Source organism: Capsicum annuum, unplaced genomic scaffold (assembly GCF_002878395.1).
Source record: "Capsicum annuum cultivar UCD-10X-F1 unplaced genomic scaffold, UCD10Xv1.1 ctg78294, whole genome shotgun sequence".
In the NCBI taxonomy this organism is placed as follows: Eukaryota; Viridiplantae; Streptophyta; class Magnoliopsida; order Solanales; family Solanaceae; genus Capsicum; species Capsicum annuum.
Genome location: NW_025888773.1, coordinates 8,627 through 31,072, shown reverse-complemented (window position 1 = coordinate 31,072; position 22,446 = coordinate 8,627). Strand labels below are relative to the sequence as shown.

Sequence of the window (22,446 nt, the reverse complement as noted above, 5' to 3'; positions counted from 1 at the left end):
AATTTCTTTAGATTTCCTTTTCTTCTCGAGTTGTTTTTTAGTTTTTTGTTCCTTTGGAGAAGGAGTTTTCTTCAACCCTTTTCTTTTTAAAATTTCCGTCATCTTCACTTCTTCGATACAGAACTTCAACTTAATCTCTTTCGATATACCAGATATCCTCAATTGTAAAGGATTTGAAACAACAGTTACTAAATCTTCTTAAGTTAACCCAAGACTAAATGATGGTGCATCATACACTAATTTCATATTCCTTGTACCACTGTTTATAGGTGTTTTTGCAGTGTGTTCATCCATTAAAATACAAAACCCTTAAAAATTAATTTTCCGATGAATTAGAGTAGGCACAAAAAAAATCGCTCACATGCAAAACACGATTCCTAATTACCTGAAATATGGGAAGCAAATTCTTATCACAGATCTTACAAGAATCGTGCAAAATGCAATAAGATTGAGGAGAGAGTGATGGTTAATGGTGGAAAAATAGAATTTTTTTTTTAAAATTATGGAAAGATAATGAAGGAGGAGTGAAAAGGGGGATTTTCTCACAGTAAAAAATTTTAAGCGGCAAAAAAATTATGACCACTTAAAATAATGCTACATATGTTATAGAATGTAATTAGGGAAAAGTGTTACTATTTTTTGTAATTAAGTACTTAAGTATGTTAACATATGTATTTTTTCCTATAGTTTATTCAGCATTATATTAAACCGTTGGCTGTCTTGATTTGATTCTAGCTGTGAACTAGGAATTACATTATTTTGTTGTGGAATAGTCCTTTTTATGTTGTCATTTAAGTGATAATGTATATTAATTGTTCTCTTTTTATAGGTGTCCAAAATGAAAAGAGAGATCAAGAAAATGATGAAGACATTGACCTTGCTTGAGAAGATTTTTGAGTTGTGGATAAATGCTCTAATATCAATAGTTTCGTGTTGAACTTTTTGAAACTTATCGCGACTTGAACTTGCTAGTATTGCTTAAATTATTAACTTGTTGCATATTTTGAATTATGAGATTATTAATGAATGATTTTGTTTTATGATGTGTATATATTGTGTTATAATTTATTATGTATGTAAATAAAAATTTAAATTAATACGACTATTTATATAAATCATTTTAATTTAATAACATTTGGCAATCATTGTTGCAATAGATCAACAAACCATTGCAATAGGTAGTCAAAAAGCGTTGCAACATAATAACAAAAGCATCGCAATAGATGCTATTGCAACGGTTTAATGTCGTTTCAATAGAATCGATTGCAACGCTTAGTAACCGTTGCAATAGATGAAAATAAACATTCCAATAAGTAATGAAATAGTTGTAATAGGTACTCAAAAAGCATTGCAACAGAAAAATAAAAGCGTCGCAATAGATGCTATTGCAATGGTTGGTACATCTATTGCAACGGTCAATAACCGTTGCAATAGATGAAAATAGGCGTATCAATAAGTTAAAAAATAACCATCGCAATAGGTCAATCTATGGATACGGTTGTTAGAAACCGTCGCCATAGCTCGACCTATTGCAATGGTTTAGACAACCATCACATAAACCGTTGTCATAGACCTATCGCAAAGCCCACCTATGGACGCTTGCTGAACCATTACGGTAGAGCTATGGCAATAATTTTGTTGTTTATTACAATGATTTTGGAACCGTCACCATAGGGGTAATTTCTAGTAGTGTCAGTTGATCAATTATAATAACTACTTTTTATTGAATTTAGATTAGCAATAAAAATTCTACTTTCGCGATTCTAATTTTCCTTTCATTATCGAAGTACATAACAATTGATATCAGAGACACGAAACTATATCAATTTTGGTAGTAATTCGAAGAAGATGTTTGCCAAATCATCGACTTTGGCTGAATTGGTTGAACGAAACAATGATAATAGAAGGGCCCTTGTGATGGAATTTCAAGAATAATTGTGGATTTAAAACAATTTTAGAGTTGGGGTAAGGATTGCATATGTAGTGTTGAATACCAATGCAACTTTTGCATCTATGGGTGTTTACGTAGTGTTGACTGCCAATGCGATTTTTGTCTTAATGTCTATTCGAGAGAAATGAATGAAAGGGACAACCAATCTGAGGTGGGTTCTTGCCACCAAGCTATTGTTAAACTGCTGAAGGTGGAGAATAACAGTGAGGTTAATTTAGAAGACAATGCGGATCAGGTGTTTGGTGAATATCCTCAATGGGTAGAAGATTAAATTTTAGTTGAACTTCACTCCATCTACAACACAAACACCACAGAGATCGAAATCGTGGATGTTTGGATTCACAACTTTATGTTCTTGATGTTGAGGATACAATATCAAAATTGATGTGTATCAATGATCTGCCATGCAAGGGACATAAGCTTGACATAGAGTTTGATGATAAGCTATTCAATATAAAGCTGGAAAGGCATTATTTGGCAGAATGTTGTGGCCCGCTTACAACTACTGGTTTACTTCCAAATACTTTGGGTTTATACAGTTGTAATTGGGTTGATTGATAATACTCAACTTACACATCAATTTAGTGCAATGCGGTCGTCGTCAATATATTTACCCAACTTTGGAGTTGGGGTTGAATGCACAGGGAATAATGTTAGTGGCGATTAAACTAATTTGGAACTATAGCTACAAGTTAAATTCAAACAAATGATACAAAAAGATAAAATGAGGCTTTTTTAGATTAACAAGTAATTGTTGGTCACTTTAGTTCTAGTGTTTGTAAATCAAGAATTTATGAAATAACTAGAATTATGTTCACTAAGGCTTCTGGTACATGACAGATGCTAAAAGTGGTTCAAGATTCTCACGGTGGGTAGAATGACAAGCTATCTTTATTGATGTTATGCTTAAATGTCTTTCGACCTACTTAAGCATTTAATTCCCTAGTCCTCTTGGACTTAGGGAATTTCTATTTACTGCCCAGATTTTACCTCAAGTTAACCAACCTTGTTACAACGCTGATTATTAAACGAAGTATTTCCGAGTCCCTGTTGATAATTCACTTCCTACTATATTTGATTTCCTTCTCAAGCAAATCAAAACAGGTGTGTCTACTGTTTGCTACCAACAGACGTTAATTAAAACTTCAGAATTATCAAAAAATCCTACCACCTTTTGAATCTTGAATACTTAGCACCTCATCAAGACCTAACCCTAGATCCCATAACTCAGGTTAATGGAGTTTAGCCACTCATGATGTAATGAACGAAACACATAATTGAATTCATCATTTGAAAGATAAACTTACAGAGATGAATAATAACTAGTGAATCACAGATTAGATCATAAGGGAAAAAAATCCCAAAATACTGATAATAATCTCTCCCAAGTATTTGCTTTTTCAAGCCAAGAAACTCCAGAGAGAAAATATCAAAATACGTCTCTTAAAACTCAAGTGTCAACCCCCAGAAAAACCCTAAACAATGCTTTTTATAGTTAATCCTAAATAAGGAAATAAAATCACAATGTTCAGAAAATCCTTCAGAATAGGTGATGGCATTTGTGACGGCGTGTCAGGGTCCTGACAACTTATCTGGAATGTCGTCAGGCCCTCCAGCATTCTTGAAATCTTCTGCTTTAACTGACAACAAAGCTTGACGACTTATTAGATACGTGACGACACGTATCTTCATTGAAAATTTTATTCTCTGCCTACACTTGATGGAAACTCTAACGCCTTATCACAGTTGTGACGACACGTCAGAAATTTCATCACAGTTTAACTTTAATCCTTCTAACACTGCAACACCTGACGTGATTTTTGATAACTTTTCACAGGGCTGACGACTTATCAGGAATGTCATCAGCCACACTTCCAGTTCTTTTGCATCAGTTTTCAGCTCTTTTGCTTCCATTTCTTTAAATTTCCCTCGCATCATCAATCTACTACATATCAAAGTAAAATAATTGAAAACGACAAAAGTTGCTTAAGACTTTGCAATTATTCTCGCCTTAAATGTGTTAGCGTCTGATCACTCATCAACACCCTCAACTTAAAACAATTGCTTATCCTCAAAAAACTAAAACACAACACTACGATGCTTAACCAAGAGACACATGAGATACCTATGACAGTTGATCATCAATTTTAGTTCAAAACACATTACTCTCTCTATTTTCAATCTCTTTAAACCCAGCTGTGTATATCCATGAAGATCAACAATGTGACAGAAAGGAATCAAGATATGGCATCAACTTAGCAACAATAACTATGCATATGTACAAATTACACTACCCAAACAAGTTAGCAACTAGCAACGTAGCCAGTGTGCCCTCACTATAAATAAGTCCTACGTCACTTATATCAGACATTACATATGTAAGCATGGGGACAATCACCAGACACTCGTTCTCAGAATGAAGTTCCAATCAATGTATGCCGAATACCATAGGCTTGCCCTTATTTTCATTACAAAGACTTTCAAACAGGTCAGCTAGGATCATTATAGGTCTTCTCTTAGGCTTGTAATATAGGCTAGGGGCTGGTATGATACTCGATGATATTTAAAGTGACTAAGCCTCCTGGACACTACACTATCTTTTGGGGTTTCACTCATTAGCCTTTTTCTATTCTTCTCTTTTCTTTATCACACTTATTCAGGAAGGGTGCATTTTTTTCTACAATCACTTTTTTTTCACAACTTTTCTTTTCTTTCTTTTTTCCACCGCACTCAAATTTTTATTCTTTTCTTTTACTCTACCTTTCTTCATACTCATTTTACATCACGCACCCCTATGATAGTCACCCTCAACTTAGGCCATTTGCCTAAGTCAAGGTGCACAGTGTCCAAGGAGGACCAGGGCCAAAACAGGTTTATTATGATATAAACTGGAAAAGTGACAAGTGTCATAAAAAAAATAGGCTATCAGGCTCAAAGCAGGGATCAAGGGATATTCTACATATAGGGAAGGTAATTTAGGCTAAAAGTGAGCTAATATCAAAACGGCCTATGATCCTTTCCTAACCCCTATCCTTCAACCAAGGTAAGAATAACCAAGCAAGTTCTGGATTTCAACATACAATGGAAAATAGGTAGTATCTCACACACAAATAGCACAAAGGTACATCATAAGCTACTACCCATTCGGTTCATGCAATTGCTTAGAAATGGTTATCATGTTACTAGAACTAATGCCATAACAAGATGCACAATGGTCACACATAAATGCATATCACACCGTTATAAAATAGACCTTTGGAGAGGTGTTCAAAAATTAACAAAAATATGTCAACTACCTTAGATACTTATTTTTCTCCCAGTTAACCACAACACATCACAAAATAAAAGACAATACACCTAAACATGCTGGCTTTACTAGAAACAAGACTCCGGGAAAAAGAGACAGGACAACAAAAACCCCAAGAGGGCATCAACACCCACAAGTAGCTCCACCCTCAACTTAAAACCATGCAATGTCCCCAATGTGTCAAACTAAAACAAGAGAGTTAGAAACATACCTGTGGAACCATGGGTGCAAAAATCTGATGTCAATCACATAGTATGAATACAAACAACAAAATACCTTGGGTTGCCTCCCAAGAAGTGCCTAATTTAGTGTCGCGGAATGACTCAGTTATCTTGACTACTCAGAATTCATCAAGATATCTTGTTGATAATTATTTATGTCTCCACTTGGAGGATTTGAAACGTCGACCCAACTTTTGATCAATACATCTTCGAGGCGCATTGGGCAAACGTACAGATACAATGACATTTTCTTTATCTCTCCACTTTGATGACTTGAATCTTTTACCCAACTTCAAATCAAATTTCTGGATAGGCTCATTGGGTATTGACGATATTATCCATAATCCACTTGATGCACATTGAATTTTGCCTTTACTAACCTACAAGTGGGGGGTTTTATTTTGCTCTTTTTGAATTCCAAACTCCAAAATATAAGGATTATGTTTCTCATCCTTAAAACACCTTAGTTACTTGGGTAGGTGGACTTCTATCTCATCCACCAAGCACAATGTTGAAAAATGGTTCGAATGCGGTCTTCTTCTTCATTTTAGAGTTGCATCCTTCTGGGCATTCTCACCCCGAATTGGGCTAGAGTCGTTAGAAGAGATTTGCTTGGTTTATTCTTTTACCTCTAGCACCATTTCCTCAATCTTGGCATCATCCCTCATGGTTGGTTTGGTTGGTTGGAAAATTATCGAGGGTTGCTCAACATCAAGCACAACATCGATATAGGATTCTTGTTCCTCTTCTTCACACTCGTCCATTATGTTAAATAATTCCACAGACAAGATATCATCTAAACATAATGTGGAAAAGTGCTTTGAATGCTTGACCTCTATATCCATATCCTCTGTCATTCTTCTTTTCTCGTTATTTTCCCTTATTTTTTGATGTATATCACGTATGATATCATTCATTATGTCCACACAATCCACCACTAGTTGAAGCATAGCTTTAATACCACACTTTTCAGTGCTGCGTTCTTCCTGTTCTTAACCATAAGACCTATCAAAATCACAAGAAGAACTAGAATTTGGGTTAGCATACTGGGGGGGAGGAGCATTTGGGCAATCACTCCAATGCCCATCTTGACCACCACATAAAGAACGATCATACTCCCAGTAGGATGAAGATGGTGCACACATCTCTCTCCGGGAAGCATATCTACAATCTTGCTAAAAGTGAAGTCCATCACAATATAGACATGGATCATCAAGATACGATTTCCAACCACCAAGCAAATGTTATTCCAAGACGCCATAGTAATAAGTAAACTAAAATAAAAATTTACCTAACACTAGAATAAAATAAAATTAAAAACAAATATTTACAAGTTTAAATTCAAGTAAGTAGGCTAAAATTATAAACTAACTCAATACGCCAAATTGTTCCCCAACAACGGTGCCATTTATGATAACGCTCAAATTACACGTCAATTTAGTGCAAGGCGGTTGTCATCACTATATTTACCCAACTTTGGAGTCGGGGTCGAATCCACAGGGAACAATGTGAGTGACGATTAAACTAATTTGAAACCATTGCTACAAGTTAAATTCAAACAACTGATACGAAAAGATAAAATGGATTTTTTTTTAGATTAACATGTAATTGTTGGTCACTTTAGTTCCAGTGTTTGTAAATCAAGAGTTTATGAAATAACCAGAATTATGTTCACAAGGGCTTTCGGTACATGACAGATGATAAAGTGATTCAAGATTCTCATGGTGGGTAGGATAACAAGCTATCTTTATCGATGTTATGCTTAAATGTCTCTTGACCTACTTAAGATTTTAATTTCCTAATCCTTTTGGACTTAGGGAATTTCTATTTACTGCCCAGATTTTACCTCAAGTTAACCAACCTTGTTACAACGCTGATTATTAAACGAAGTATTTTTGAGTTCTTGTTGATAATTCACTTCCTACTATATTTGATTTTTTTCTCAAGAAAATCAAAATAGGTGTGTCTACTGTTTGCTACCAACAGACGTTAATTAAAACTTCAGAATTATCAAAAAATCCTACCACCTTTTGAATCTTGAATACTTAGCACCTTATCAAGACCTAACCCTAGATCCCATAACTAAGGTTAATGGAGTTTAGCCACTCATGATGTAACGAACGAAACACATAATTGAATTCATCATTTGAAAGATAAACTTACAGAGATGAATAATAACTAGTGAATCACAGATTAGATCACAAAGGAAAAAAATCCCAAAATACTGATAATAATCTATCCCAAGTATTTGTTTTTTCAAGCCAAGAAACTCCGGAGAGAAAATATCAAAATACGTCTCTTAAAACTCAAGTGCCAACCCCCCAAAAAACCCTAAACAATGCTTTTTATAGTTAATCCTGAATAAGGAAATAAATTCACAATGTTCAAAAAATCCTTCAGAATAGGTGACGACATTTGTGACGGCGTGTCAGGGTCCAAACGACTTCTCAGGAATGTCATCAGGACCTCCAACATTCTTGGCATCTTCTGCTTTAACTAACAATAAAGTTTGACGACTTATCAGATACGTGATGACATATCAAAAATGTCGTCACTTCTTCATTCAAAATTTGATTCTTTGCCTACACTTGACGGCAACTCTGATACCTTATCACAGTTGTGACGACACGTCAGAAATGTCGTCATAGTTTTACTTTAATCTTTCTAACACTGCAACACCTGACATGATTTCTGATAACTTATCACAGGGATAACGACTTAACAGGAATGTCGTCAGCCACACTTCCAGTTCTTTTGCATTAGTTTTCAGCTCTTTTGCTTTCATTTCCTTAAATTTCCCTCGCATCATGACTTTTACTGCAATATCAAAGTAAAATAATCAAAAACGATAAAAGTTGCTTAAGACTTTACAATTATTCTCATTTAAAAGCCTTAAATGTGTTAGCGTATGCTCACATATCATTGATACGTGGCAAGATTTATGGGCTTTTCTTGATATTTAGTGATAGTTTGCTTACCACATTTTTTGGCACTACAAGACATTATGAAATTATTGTTGTGGATGATTTCAAGATGATCATTCATATGTTATCTTGTCATATTGATTCCACACCCAGTAATCAAAGTATTTTGAATCAATTTTCCTTTAATCCCTGAGAAACTTGTTTATTGTAACCCCTGGCAGATACCTCCAAATTCTACAATTTTGACTTAGGCCATATGTACATGCTTTATTACCAGTGAAGGACATATTTCAACATTGGGTTCCAGAAATTAGTTGTGAGTTCATGGCTACAAGATCAAGTGCCGCTAGACTGTCTGTGTTGCCTCAAAGGAATGGTTGTTTTATGTGACATGTGGACTCCATATTTGGTGTTGTAGGTCATCCATCTTTTGTTACAATAAAATTTCAGCTTTACATTACCATTCGGAGCTCACTCCTTGTTAAGACGTAAAAGTACGGACAAATAAATGAAATGACCCGAGTCAATTCATGGCTTGGATGTACCTTAGGCTTACACATTTGCAATTGATTTGATATTGGACAGGTTCTAGGGATTTTCTTGATGGGGTAGAGTTGGGTATGTCTTCATTCCTACATGTGCTAATTATTTATTCTGATGGACTGATTAATAAACTCAATGCCGACTTCTTCTCTTATGGTTTTGAGAAGAAAAATAATGGAGCTATTATATTTTTTGACCCTGGAGGTACTATCTTGGATGTGATTGATATCAATTATATAACGCCTATTAAGTTCAAGTTGTCATTACTATGCACTATTGCTCGGTTACGCCTACTAACTTGTGATACATTAGAGGTTCTCGCCTTGTTTTTTCGATCATATCAGTTGTTTGGCTACAACTATTACAGTCTATATCCAAAAGGAAGAAAGAAAGTATCAATTTGTAGTCTAATTAAGAGGAATGAACTTCTTGTGTTACTCTTGCCGCATTTAAACACTTATAGTGTGCTTCTTCTCAGGACTTTTCCTTTGAGGATAGTTAAACTAAATGGAAACGTGATTGGTACACTTGTGAATGTGAAAGCATTACATTTTTTATATGATGTATTCAGATATGTAGTGATTGTCCAGGTGTGGTTTTCGCTAATTTTGAGTGTTGTGGTAGATAAAGATCAAATGAGATGTGAAATGTCTACTTTTTAATGGATTCGAAGGTTCATTTACAACTGTTTGCATACCAAAAATATCAAGTTGAGTCATTCTGAGGAAATAACTAATTACAACTTATAAGGACTGTTGAGTGACAACAAAGCAAATGGACATATTTTTGCGATAAATTATTTGGCTTAGTGGACATTGCCTATTATACTAAAGCTTACTTAAGAAAATTTCCGCGAAAGAGTGATTAAGTATGTGATAGTCATGTTTCTTAATCTAAATTGCTATTCTAGAAGGATCTTCTTATGTAAACACATTCATGGGCTTTTGTATTTTGGGAGAGGAAAATTGTAATCTCCTCCTGTCTCAAAACTTCAATTCAAAAAAAAGGGTATACAGTTGCATCTCTACAGTTTGAAGTTGCTTCAGTTGTTTTATACTGGCTAGCACTTTATCTAAAGGCACGGTCTTCACTTCTTTCATCTGTAATTTTCCACGATAATATGCAGCTCTGGATTGCTTCAATTGAGCAACTCATTCACCAGCAAGTTGGTTATTGGCATTGGTATTTTATGGTGCTCTATACTCCCTACGACACAAACCAAATTCTCAACTGCTAGTCAAGTATTCAACAATGACCTTGAGGACAAGGTCGAATTTAAGCGGGAAGGATTGTCATGACCTGTATTAGTGGTCATGTGAGAGAAATACTTTAGGGTCACATTATAGGCATGAACAATCTACTTCAATAGAAACACAGTGAACTATTGCGAAGTGAAAAAGGAATCATTTTGGTAAAATTCCAACAATCTTTTCCTCTCATTCTCTCATTTCTCTCTCTTCTTCCTAACTACTTCTTCGTCCTCCTCTCAACTAATTCTATCCTTAATTGCCATTAACAGGTTATGATTGGATCTTCCATGGCGACTTATCTCTCGTAGTGTCCAATTCAGTTTATCAATTGTAATAGCTAGTTTGTATTAAATTTGGATTAGTAATAAAAATTTTGCTTTTACGATTCCAATTTCCCTTTCATTATCGAAGTACATAACAAATTATGATTTTTGTAATTAAATTAAAAAATCTAAATTAAAATTTTTGTATCAAAACCAACTTTCCACTCTCTAGTTAGAAGTGTAGACAGGACAAATTTGGAGTCGAACCAAAGGAGAGTTGATCTTCAACAACTCTCTCCTCTCAGAGGTTAGAGCAACTCCAATCACCCTCAAAATCACTCTCTAAACTATATATTTGATAGAAAAAAATAAAGATAACCATCTCTAACCATCCTCTAAACTTTATACTTGGAGAGATGAATAATGTTTTTCAAATTTGGAGATGCACTATTCACCCCCTCTATTTTACTTTTTTTAATAATAGTAATAATAATAATAATAATAATAATAATTATTATTATTATTATTATATACAACATTTTTAATTTGATATATTATAAACTATATAAGACCATTAATTAAGTCTCTAATATTTATAATTATTTTCTAATGTAATATCTTGTTATATTAGTTTTAAATTTTATTAAATTAATTTACTTATATAATATCTTTATTTAAGATATAAGTTAGTTCTATTATAATTATAGTTATATAATAAAAATAACCACCACAAAAATGAAAAGTTCAAGTTTAAAATGAGATATTAAATTAGTAATGAATCTGAACTTTATAAGGTGATTATATATGTAAAAAATGAAGGAATTTATTTTATGAAATGAGAAAATATAAATAAAATAAAAGTAATAATATAACTTAAAAAATAAAGAAAAATATTTTTTAAAATATAAAATAAAATTGTGATTGGAGATTATCTAAATATAAAAATTATCTATACTCAAAAATAAAACTATAAATTGTAATTGGAGATGATCTAATTCTCCTTGTTAATAAGCCACACTTTCAGCAGCTTTCCGTAGTGTTGCTTGCCTTTATTCTTTTCCATTTTCATTGGCTGCTTGTTTTATACAATTTCATCTTGGATTTCACAATTTTCTCTTTAAACATTGAACTGCCAAAGGTTAGTAATGTCTTTTCCATGTCAAGCAGATATATATATATATGTCCAAACATCCATTGCTGGAACACAACTATTTTTGAGGCTTCTTATACTCCCACTCTCAAATTTCTTCATCTTTGCTTTGAACTTTTTAGCCAAATCAGATGCACTCGACTTCTTTGCCATCCTACCCTCAATTGGTTAGTCCTTGATTTATACTAACTTTTTGGTTGTTGTTACATGTTTTTTAATTTTTTGGTTAAATTTTATGTTGTGTTGTGACTTCTGCGCTCATAATTTGGTTGATTTTTAATTTTATGCTACTTTTGCTTTTTTCAATTTTGGGGGTTAAGAAATTAAGGAATTCAGGTTACAGGTGAGGTGCTTGCTCAAGGTTTAGTTTGAACGGTTTTTTATATTTGAACCTCCAAATCTTGATGAGATTATCCTTATTGCTCTGTACCTTTTATTAGATTTACTAATTGTATGAAATGACAGAAGTTGTAATTACCTGGGTAAATCTGTGTAAATTATTCTTTTGTAAACTGAGTGTACTATAAAGATATAACTTTGACAATCGTGCCGCAGCTTTATACCTCTCCTTGTTGGGACCGCGTGTAACTTCACCCAAACTCCGCACTAGTATGATATTGTCTGCTTTGGGCCAAGCCCTCACAGATTTATTTTTGGGCACCTCCCAAAAGGCCTCATACTAATGGAGTTGGGTGAGACTTAAAATTTGGACATGCTTCCTCTATTTCTCTGGTGTGTGATTGCTTTGCTTCCCAACAATGATATCAGTTGTTGAAAATAAACCCCGCCATAATAATAATATTGTGGTAATAAAAAGCAATAATTATGACAACAATAATACGATTAATCAACAATAACAATAAGAGCGATAATGACACGAAGATTTTAGATTTTTACATGAAAACCCTTCTAAATAAGGGAAAAAATCACAGACCAAGAGGAGAAACTGATATTACTATAGTAAGAAATTTTATACCGCAGTTACAAATATACAATATTCAAGGTGACTGCCAGACACTCAAAAGAAATAACCCTCTTTTGACTCCCACCTTACTAAAAATACCGCTCACTCTAATTTTTTCTTCACAGATTATTTTTTATCATAGTATGTGGAATACTCTGCTCTCTATTATTTTTCTCTCATTTTCTTGGTGTTCTAAAAAGAGGTGGAGCTTCCTATATTTATAGGCAGAAAACAAACCTACGTTGATGTCAACATCAACACACTACTCTGCCAACCAAATTTGACAAGAAAACAAATTGCATGTGTAATGTTGGACTAGCCAACAAAATTTGACAAAGAAAAATTTTTTGCATGTGAATGGGGATGGACCCCACAAATCTCCCCCTCCAGTTCCATCATCAGAGGGAGGTATCTTCTTCTTCTCATTGAGAGCTCATGCCGACAAGTTCTTTGCACAGTTCAAACTTGGCTTTTGGCATCACCTTTGTTAGCATATCTGCAGGATTTTCACTCGTGTGAATTTTCTTGACATGGAACGATTCGTTCTCCACTTGTTCACGAATCCAATGGTATCTCATTTCAATGTGTTTTGTTATTGAATGGTACTTGGAGTTCTTTTTCAAATCTACTGCACTTTGATTGTCACAATAGACAACATACTCTATTTGATACAATCCAAGTTCTTGAAGAAATCATTTGAGCCATATCATTTCCTTACCAGCTTCAGTAGCTGTAATATAATCAGCTTCAGTTGTAGATAGTGTGATGCAGTTTTGCAACTTCGACTGCCACCCGAAAATGTAAACAAAAATCTAGTAGTATATTTTCTATTATTAAGTTCACCCACTATATCAACATCTGTATAGCCTTTCAAGATTGGATCATATCCTCCAAAGCATGAACAGTCTCCTGAGGTTCCTAATAGGTACCTCAATATCCATTTGACTGCTTCTCGGTGCTTCTTTCCTGAATTTTCAAGAAACCTGCTGACAACACCAACTGCGTGAGCAATATCGGGTCTGTTACACACCATTGCATACATTAAACTCCTGACTGCTAAAGAATAAGGAACGCTAGCCATATTTCCATTCTCTTCCTTCGACGCTCGTTTTCCTGCAAGAAGCCTACACTCAAGTTCTTCTTTACATTGTCGCGACCCAATGGTCCGCTTGGTGCTAGCCTGGTTCTTGCCCTGCATATCACACCCTCAACTGCAAGCTTCGCTTGCCCATGCTGTAGGCTTCACTTTCCACTTATCCTACATTGATCTCTTCTGTAGGGACTCTACTACCACTTCTCGCAACCCATTGGATGGCTAGGTTTGTGGTGGACTTAAGTCATATCCGCACCATACTCCTCACGGTCTTTATCTCGTCTGGGAATCTGTTTCCACCCTAGCGATCCTTTGCCACTGGCAGATAACTTTATTCCCTCTTGGACTTTCTGGCTCCCCCTCATCATTAACGAAGACATACTCTGAGGAAGGGTATTTGGATGACTCTACCCTTTGCCTTTCTGATCTCCTCAAAGATTGAGATTGTTGTTGTTCTTCTTGAGTAGGGTACTCCACCTGCTCAGCATAATCATCAGGTTGCTTCCCCTGCTCGGAAACCTCATCGGTTGTACTTTCTGCACTTCTAGGATGATCAGAAGTAGAAAGAATGATGCTAACACTAGGGACTACACCATTCTGTTTCTTGACCTTCTCTAATATATTATCAGCAATTCTGACTTCACTTTTTTGAAAGACTACATCTCTGTTTCTGATGACCTTCTTCTTTATAGGATCCCACAATCTGTACCCAAATTCTTCATCTCCATATCCGATGAATATGCAGGGAATTGATTTATCATGTAGTTTTGTTCTCTGCTCTTTCAGTACATGTGTAAAAGCTCTGTAACCAAACACCTTTATATGAGAGTAGGACACCTCTTTATTGGTCCAAACTCTCTCGGGGATGTCAAACTCCAATGGAACTGATGGACTACGATTGATCAGGTAGAAGGCCATCTGAACTGCTTCACCCCAGAATGACTTAGGCAGTTTAGCCATTCTGAGCATGCTTCTCACCTTCTCAATAATGGTGTGATTTATCCGCTCAGCTACACCATTGTGTTATGGGGTTCCAGGAACTGTCTTCTCATGCATGATTCCGTGACTTGAACAATACTCTTTAAATTTTCTTAGAGTGTACTCACCTTCATTGTCAGTACGAAGACGCTTTAGCTTTTGACCCGTCTCCCTTTCCACAAGAGCATGAAACTTCTGAAGTACTTGAAATACCTGATCTTTGGTTTTTAAGATATATACCCATAATTTTCGTGAAGCATCATCAATAAAAGTAACAAAATATTTGTTACCGCCCATCGATTCTTCCTCTATCGGACCACAAACATCAGAATATACAAGATCAAGTATATTCAATTTTCTTTCAAACGATATCTGAAATGAGACTCTATGCTGCTTACCAAATAAGCAGTAGTCATATGATTTTTCCGTCGTTCCTTTGGCAAAAGAGATGAATGATTTCTTAGAGAGAATCTAAGAAAATCCTCCCCTCAAACCAAGACCACACTACTTTTGACCTCCCCTTTAGCGATAATGCATTTGATCTGGCTAACCATTTTGGACTGCCACTATTAACCAGTGGGACACGCCGCTTGACCACCACCTATCAAGAAGACTTTCGACACAAGGTATCAACCGTAGATCTCCAACTACTAGGTCACTTCACATGATTTACCAGACATTTTGTACCACCATTATCACCCAACGGGACACGCCGCCTGACCACCACTCGGCAGAAAGACTTTCGACACAAGGTATCAACTGTAGATCTCCAGCTACTAGGTCACTTCACATGATCTACCAAACATCTTGTGCCGCCATATCACCCAACGGGACACGTCGCCTGACCACCACTCGCCAGGAAGACTTTTGACACAAGGCACCACCTGTAGATCTCCAGTCTTGTTGTCACACCGGGGACTTCTCACAAAATGCAGTCCACTACTTCGACACACCTGAAACCTGGGCTTTGATACCACTTGTTGGGATCGCGTGTAACTTCACCCAAACTTCACACTAGTATGATATTGTCCGCTTTGGGCCAAGCCCTCACAGATTTGATTTTGGGCACCTCCCAAAAGGCCTCATACTAATGGAGTTAGGTGAGACTTTAAATATTGGACATACTTCCTCTATTTCCCCGGTGTGGAATTGCTTTGCTTCCCAACAATGATACTAGTTGTTAGAAATAAACTCTGCCACGATAATAATATTGCGGTAATAAAAAGCAATAATTATGACAACAATAGTACGGTTAATCAACAAGAACAATAAGAGCGATAATGACAGCAAGATTTTTATGTGGAAATCCTTCTAAATAAGGAAAAAAACTTTCGACCAAGAGGAGCAATTGATATTACTAAGGAATTTTACACCATAGTCACAAATACAATATTCAAGGTGACTACCACACACTCAAAAGAAATAACCCTCTTTTGACTCCCACCTTACTAAAAATACTGCTCACTCTAATTGTTCCTTCACAGACTATTTTTTATCACAGTCTGTGGAATACTCTGCTATCTATTTTTTTCTCTCATTTTCTTGGTGTTCTGAAGAGAGGTGGAGCTGCCTCTATTTATAGGCAGAAAACAAACCTACGTTGAGGTCAACATCAACAAACTACTCTGCCAACTAAATTTAACAAGAAAATAAATTACATGCAGTAATGTTGGACTAGCCAACAAAATTTGACAAAGAAAAAATTTCTACATGTGAATGGGGCTGGACCCCACACTCCTCGACAATTAGGATAACTGAAAAGTTTGGATTTTCTTGTTTAACCTAAACCTACCAACGCTACATATTGAAAGAGAAGTATATTTGTTCATTGGAAAATTCGATGAACAAAACTGAGGAAAAAATATATATATTTGTTTATTTTTGGTGGATTGAATGGCGAATTAGATTTAAAGTGTATATTTTAAAATGATGAGTCATTTAATGTTGATTTGAGTTTTCAGGTTAAAAGAAGGATACATGTGAAAAGATTCTTTAACATAAACTACAGTAACGTATGAGAGCATTCATAATTTCAGAACAGAGAAAGTTCCAAATACAGGAGTGCAAGGAAGGAAATATTTTCTGTTGGTACTTTAGAATATCCTGAGAAAGGATAACTATGAAAATTAGAACTCATGAACAAACAAACAGCTTACAACTTTATAGTAATACAAAAAAAATTTAATTAAATATGATTAAAATAGGTAGCCTTCATAGTTGTTTCTTCCTGCAGAGGGTTAAATTTTCAAAATATATCTTAGCCACTTATTCAAATCAGTGTAGAGCTACTGTATTTTTGTGACTATATCATAAAATCTCATATATTACTTTCAATTCCCCATTTATAGTAAGCACAAAATGTTTGCCAGTACAATATAGTATATATTAACACAAATACACTTTAAGTTCAACATATATTTTAGCATACATGATGCTATGTTAGACAGAGTTATTCACTTTCTCATCTAAAAGGTAACTGAATACATGAACTTCTTCGATATTTTGGGTGGAAAAATCAATCTAATGCTAAAATTGTTCCTTTGTTTGTAGCTTTTGCTTATCATATTTCCTGTGATAATTATTGGTTTTAACTATTTGTAAGGTCTGATCGCATCTCACGTTAATGGATGTTCAACGAGACAATAAACCCCCTCATTTGGTAATGAAAACTGCCGCTAAGAATGCTAGACATCGTGACATGTATAATCAAAAGACAGAGGCTGAAAAGAAAACTTTATTATCTCAATAACAAATTAAAGATCGAGAATTAACAAGTAACCTTATTCTGCAAAATAGTGTTCGTGAAAAAATCATACAGCCCTCGATATCATCTTATACCTCTGCAGTTGTCAATTCTATAACAAAAGTTACACCAACTATGGAACATTCTTGCTGTGTTCCACACAAACAAGTATGTCAACTCTTTCTTTGCTCTGAATAGTAAGTTTTACACTGTTAATGTTGGATACACTCATGTTTGGCACAGTAAATGAGTGCACATCTTTTTGCTCATTATGTGTTCCAGAAAAGGGAACAAATGATGTTCAATACACCATTCTGTTTGGAAAAAAGAAGTACAAGAGCTTCTATTTTCTATATATTGAGGTTAACAACAGTCTACAACAATACACTATTAAATTACACGTTTGAATCAGGTGAAACTTCGGGTACATCAACTGCAAAATCCACTCCACCATATGAGACAACTCTAACAAAAGGTTAGTCTGGTAGAAGGTTTATCTACTTATCAAATTTTAATTACTATTCAATTATCACAATTTCTTCGCTTATCGCATTTCCTTTCAAGAGATATTTCATATATCTATTATGCGCATGTATCTTAGGTACTATTTACACATACGTGTTTATATGTTATACCAATGCGTCTTTCTGTCCGCTTGAATAAATTTCCCCTCGTAATATTTTCTTACCACTGCTATGTTTGATACAGTTATGTCTTACGCAACAAATGAGTGCACAACTTTTTCCTCATTAATTGTTTCAAGAAAGGAAGCAAATGTAGTTCGTCCTATTTATGTGTTTGAAAGAGGCAAGTACAAAAAGGTTATTTTTTCCTTACTCACATTGAGCACTGTATATGTCAACACATAACTAAAATACGTATCCCATCTTTTACTCAGGCGAAACTTCAGGTACGCTAACTGATAAATGCATACCAGCATACGAACCAGCTCTGGCAGAAGGTTTGCTGCTTCTCACATCTCAATTACTGTTTAATTATCCCATTCTCTTTGATTATTGCATTCCTTTCTAAGAGATATTTCATATAAATATAATACGCAGGTCATGCAAAGTGTAAGAAGACGCTAAGGAACAATACTCAACTCTGCTCTGATTATGTTATACTAAAAAAGGTTCCCGACTGTAAGTTTTGCTTTGCAAAAAGATTTCAATATGAATCTCCCAGTTTTTGTTGTTCCGCTGGTACGGGTAAGTTACGTTCACATCGAATGCCAACAAGGTTATGGAATTTATATTTGAGTAATACTGTAGAGTCCATACTTCTGAACATACATTAAAACATATACAATTTGTTTGCATTTACATCTCTTAGTGTGAAATATGATAACGATTTAGCAAAAATAAATCATGGTATCTACACCTTCAGAGTTCAGGGGCAGATGTATCACATGATAAATGATTTATATCGTGTAGATGAAAAACCAAGAAATTTGGTGCTATACTTTTACGACAATAACAATGAGATACAAAATAGAATGGGTTGCTCTAATAAGATAAATGAGTTATTAGTATAGAAATTATTCGATATTCTAAAAAGTAATCCATACTCAATATTTCTCTGATCTTTTATAGATGTTTCGAACCTATAGAACTTTCATGTAGCATTGAAATGCGACTCTGGATTGGATCAAAGAATATATAATTTGCCTAATGCTACTGAGATTGCAACAATATGGATTGATGAAAATGACAGTCATAGTATCTTTGCACCCCATGTTTAAATTTATACTCACAATGATAGAACCCAAAGAGTCAACTACTATTTCGGCTGCTATGATCCTTTACAATATTCGTTGTTTCCATTCGGGCAAGGCGGGAGGCACTGCGGTATTAAAAAATTCTACCAGCCAAAACAACTTTCTGAAAGTTGTATTTTATCAAAATTTGAACAATTACCGAGTATAAAAAACATTACCTTTGTTGATGGATATCTTAATATGGAAGCTCAAACTTTACAGAATGGAACAAGAAAAAGAGATTCAGTTTTAGTGCGTGAATATTATTGTTACAAATTTCAACTATGAAATGATAATGAAGATGAAATTCTACATATAGGAAGGTTATTTCAACAGTAATCTGTTGGTGCATACATAAAGATGGAAACTCAAAGACTATATTTTAGTTTTTTCAATCAAGATTTGTTTAGAATGGATATGTTACAAGGACTTCTTGACATCTTAAGAGTCGATAAACAAGATGCTTCTATCATAGGAAGAAAAATATTTTTGCCAAATGCTTTTATAGGCGGCCCTAGAGATATACATCAATGTTATATGAATCCTATTGCGTTGATCCAACATTTTTAGAAAACCTGATCTATTCGTAACTATGACATGCAATCCATCTTGTCCCAAAATAAAAGAACATCTCACATCAACTGATGAAGCACAAAACAGGCTTGACTTGATAAGCCGAGTATTTAGGGCAAAAATCGAAGAACTCAAAACAAATATAGTAAAATGAAATATCTTCGAAAGAGTTCTTGCTTTTATGTCTACTATTGAATTTAAAAAATGAGCTTTACCTTATGCTCATTTTCTTATTATGCTAAGTAACGATTATAAATTGTTGACATGATGTACATCAAAGTGACGCTACTTCAAGAAAGCCTTTCACAAGAAGTCAAGCTTAGGACCTTCAAGCATTTCAAGCTTTATGGATGAAGATGAAGTCTTTGGAAGGATCCAATATGGATGACTTGAAGATATTTAATATTCTAAGTGTCTACCATTTAAATTAAATTGTAATTAAATGAAGGACAATTTGGCCCTTTACTTCTTTTAACCCTTAGCATAAATAGTTAGCTATTAGGGTTTGAACCATTAGTTTTTGAAGATTGGATATTTGTGCATCCTTGAGAGCTTGATAACTCTTTGTTGATTTTTAACACTTCCCTGGGATTTGCAAGTAAGTTTCTACCTTCTTGAGGATTTTAATAGATTAGGTGATTTTAATTTCCAATTGAGTGGTGTTTTGGTTAGTTTCACCATTACATCTTTAAATTGCCTGAATCTAATTGTGTCTATCTTTTTTTAACTTTTATCTTTAATATGTATCTTACTTCTATTTTCTTGTTTCACATCAAACTGGTATCAAGAGTTTGGATTAGATTTATTTTCACAAACCTAAGTCTTGGGTTTTGATATTTAAAAAAAATAAATTAAAAAAAAATCAAATTTGATTGAATGTTATTTGATATTATTCCTTGAGTTACATGTTGTTTTCTAGTTGAAAGTTTTTTTTTTAAAAAATATATAACAAAAAAATTGAAAGTCAAGTTGAAGAAGAAACTTGGCAATGGGTTTTGTTGATTTGGTGTTTGGTTGAAGAAATTGTTGGTTAGAAGTTGTTGGTGAAGTTGTGGGGAAGTTATATCTCAAATTTGAGCTTATTTGCTTGGGTATTGAAGAAGATGAATTTGAGAATTACAAAATAGTTTAATCTTTCAAACTTGTTTCTTCTTTTCTTGTTAATTCTATCTAGTTTGCTTTGAGTATTAATTCATAGTTAATGTTAAACTAGTTTGTATTCGTTTAATTTATTCGTGTCAATTTTTTTGATGCTTTTTTTCTTTCATTTCATTGTATGCTTATTTGTTTCATGTCTGTTAGTTATAATTGTTCGTTCTTGATTACATAAATCCACTTTATCCCGAAAAAGTAGTACTACTTGTGAATTATTTGACGGTGTTGACTTTCAATCTTGGGTTATTCAAGAGTGGTAACAAGCAAGAGTGAGGTGAGTTCATCTGAGGATGGCCTTAAAGTGATACACGAGTGTGAGTGACAAAAAAAGGGAAACATGATGTGAGTGAGTGGTGAAGAACTGTAACACCCCACATTTTTGGGCTAGAATTTAAATCGTTGTTCCTATGCGTACAGACTTAAACCCAATGATTTTATGTCTATATATGTGTGATGATCAATATTATAGTGTGAAAATGTCCTTTTATATCAGTCAAGGTCATAAAACTCTCCTAACTCAAAGATGAGTTAAGAACTCTTCCATTGGTTAAGTTTTAGTGAACATTTCAGCTTGGGTCAAATTTCAATGATCATTACTCCTTGTACATAATGAGTTATGTATCCCACCTTATATAAAATGAAAGCTCTTTGAATCTTCTTTCCAATGAATTTGGTTTCACCTTAATCTGATATCGGAGTGAAAAGTTATACCAATTTTACTCCAGCCTGTCAGCCTGTCACCAAAGTGACGACCTGAGCAGACGGGCCGTCACCTATGTGACGACTTATCAGCCCAAGTCGTCAGCCTTAGGAAGAAAACATCAATTCCAGCCCAAAAGTGATGACCTAGGTGATGAGCCATTACCTAAGTGATGGGCCTTCAACCTTGGTCGTCAATTGAAGTTTTCTGCAATTTTTTTTGTTTCCATAAGGGTATTTTGGTATTTTCCTCACCTCAAACCCCACCCCCATGACTTAAATCAAGTATTAAACCCTATTAACCAATAAAATATCAGTTTCTTATCACTTATAATCCTCCTCACTCTTAAGAACAAGAAAATTAGGGTTTCCCTCTCAAGATCATCTCCCAAGAACAAGATTCAAGCCCTTCTATAAGAAAACCAAGAAATTATAATTCCCAATCCAAGAACGTTCAAGAAGAGTCAATTCAATTTCAATATCAAAGCTTTAAGGTATATTAGATGTTCATTCATGGGCCCTTTTTACCCATGGAGTCCAAGAATCCATCTTTTATGTTTTAAATCATGAAATTACATGTTTATAATGATTTATCTCCATGAAGCTTTTATGAATCTTGATTATACATGATGTTTACAATCTATTTTCATTGAAAGCAGCTCTTATTACATATTTTATGAATTATGTCCATGAACTTACATGAATTTTGAATCTTTATCATGTTTTCATGAAATTGTTGTTGATATTAAACCTTACATGTTTGAATAGTGTTGTTGTTGAATTTAAACCCTAATTGGTTATCTTAGAAGTGAAATCATACTATTACTACAACTTTTAACACTATTCCCATGCTAAGCTTAAACCATGCATTGCAAG

General features: G+C 34.4%; 1 protein-coding gene across 2 annotated transcripts; it reads left to right on the top strand.

The window, feature by feature from the left end:
- The first annotated feature begins 11,603 nt into the window (after positions 1 to 11,603).
- LOC107852244 lies at positions 11,604 to 22,028 on the top strand. 2 transcript variants are annotated; one of them, XM_016697296.2, is made up of 6 exons: positions 11,604 to 11,776; positions 17,800 to 17,862; positions 18,096 to 18,194; positions 18,286 to 18,348; positions 18,449 to 18,529; positions 19,997 to 22,028. In XM_016697296.2, the coding sequence occupies exons 1-6, from the start codon at positions 11,605 to 11,607 to the stop codon at positions 20,068 to 20,070; spliced, it is 552 nt and encodes a 183-aa protein (XP_016552782.1). In that variant the 5' UTR covers position 11,604; the 3' UTR covers positions 20,071 to 22,028. The 2 variants fall into 2 exon arrangements, with proteins under 2 accessions (XP_016552782.1, XP_047261369.1); XM_047405413.1 differs by lacking the exon at positions 19,997 to 22,028 and having other exon boundaries at positions 18,449 to 19,627.
- Positions 22,029 to 22,446: the final 418 nt, after the last annotated feature.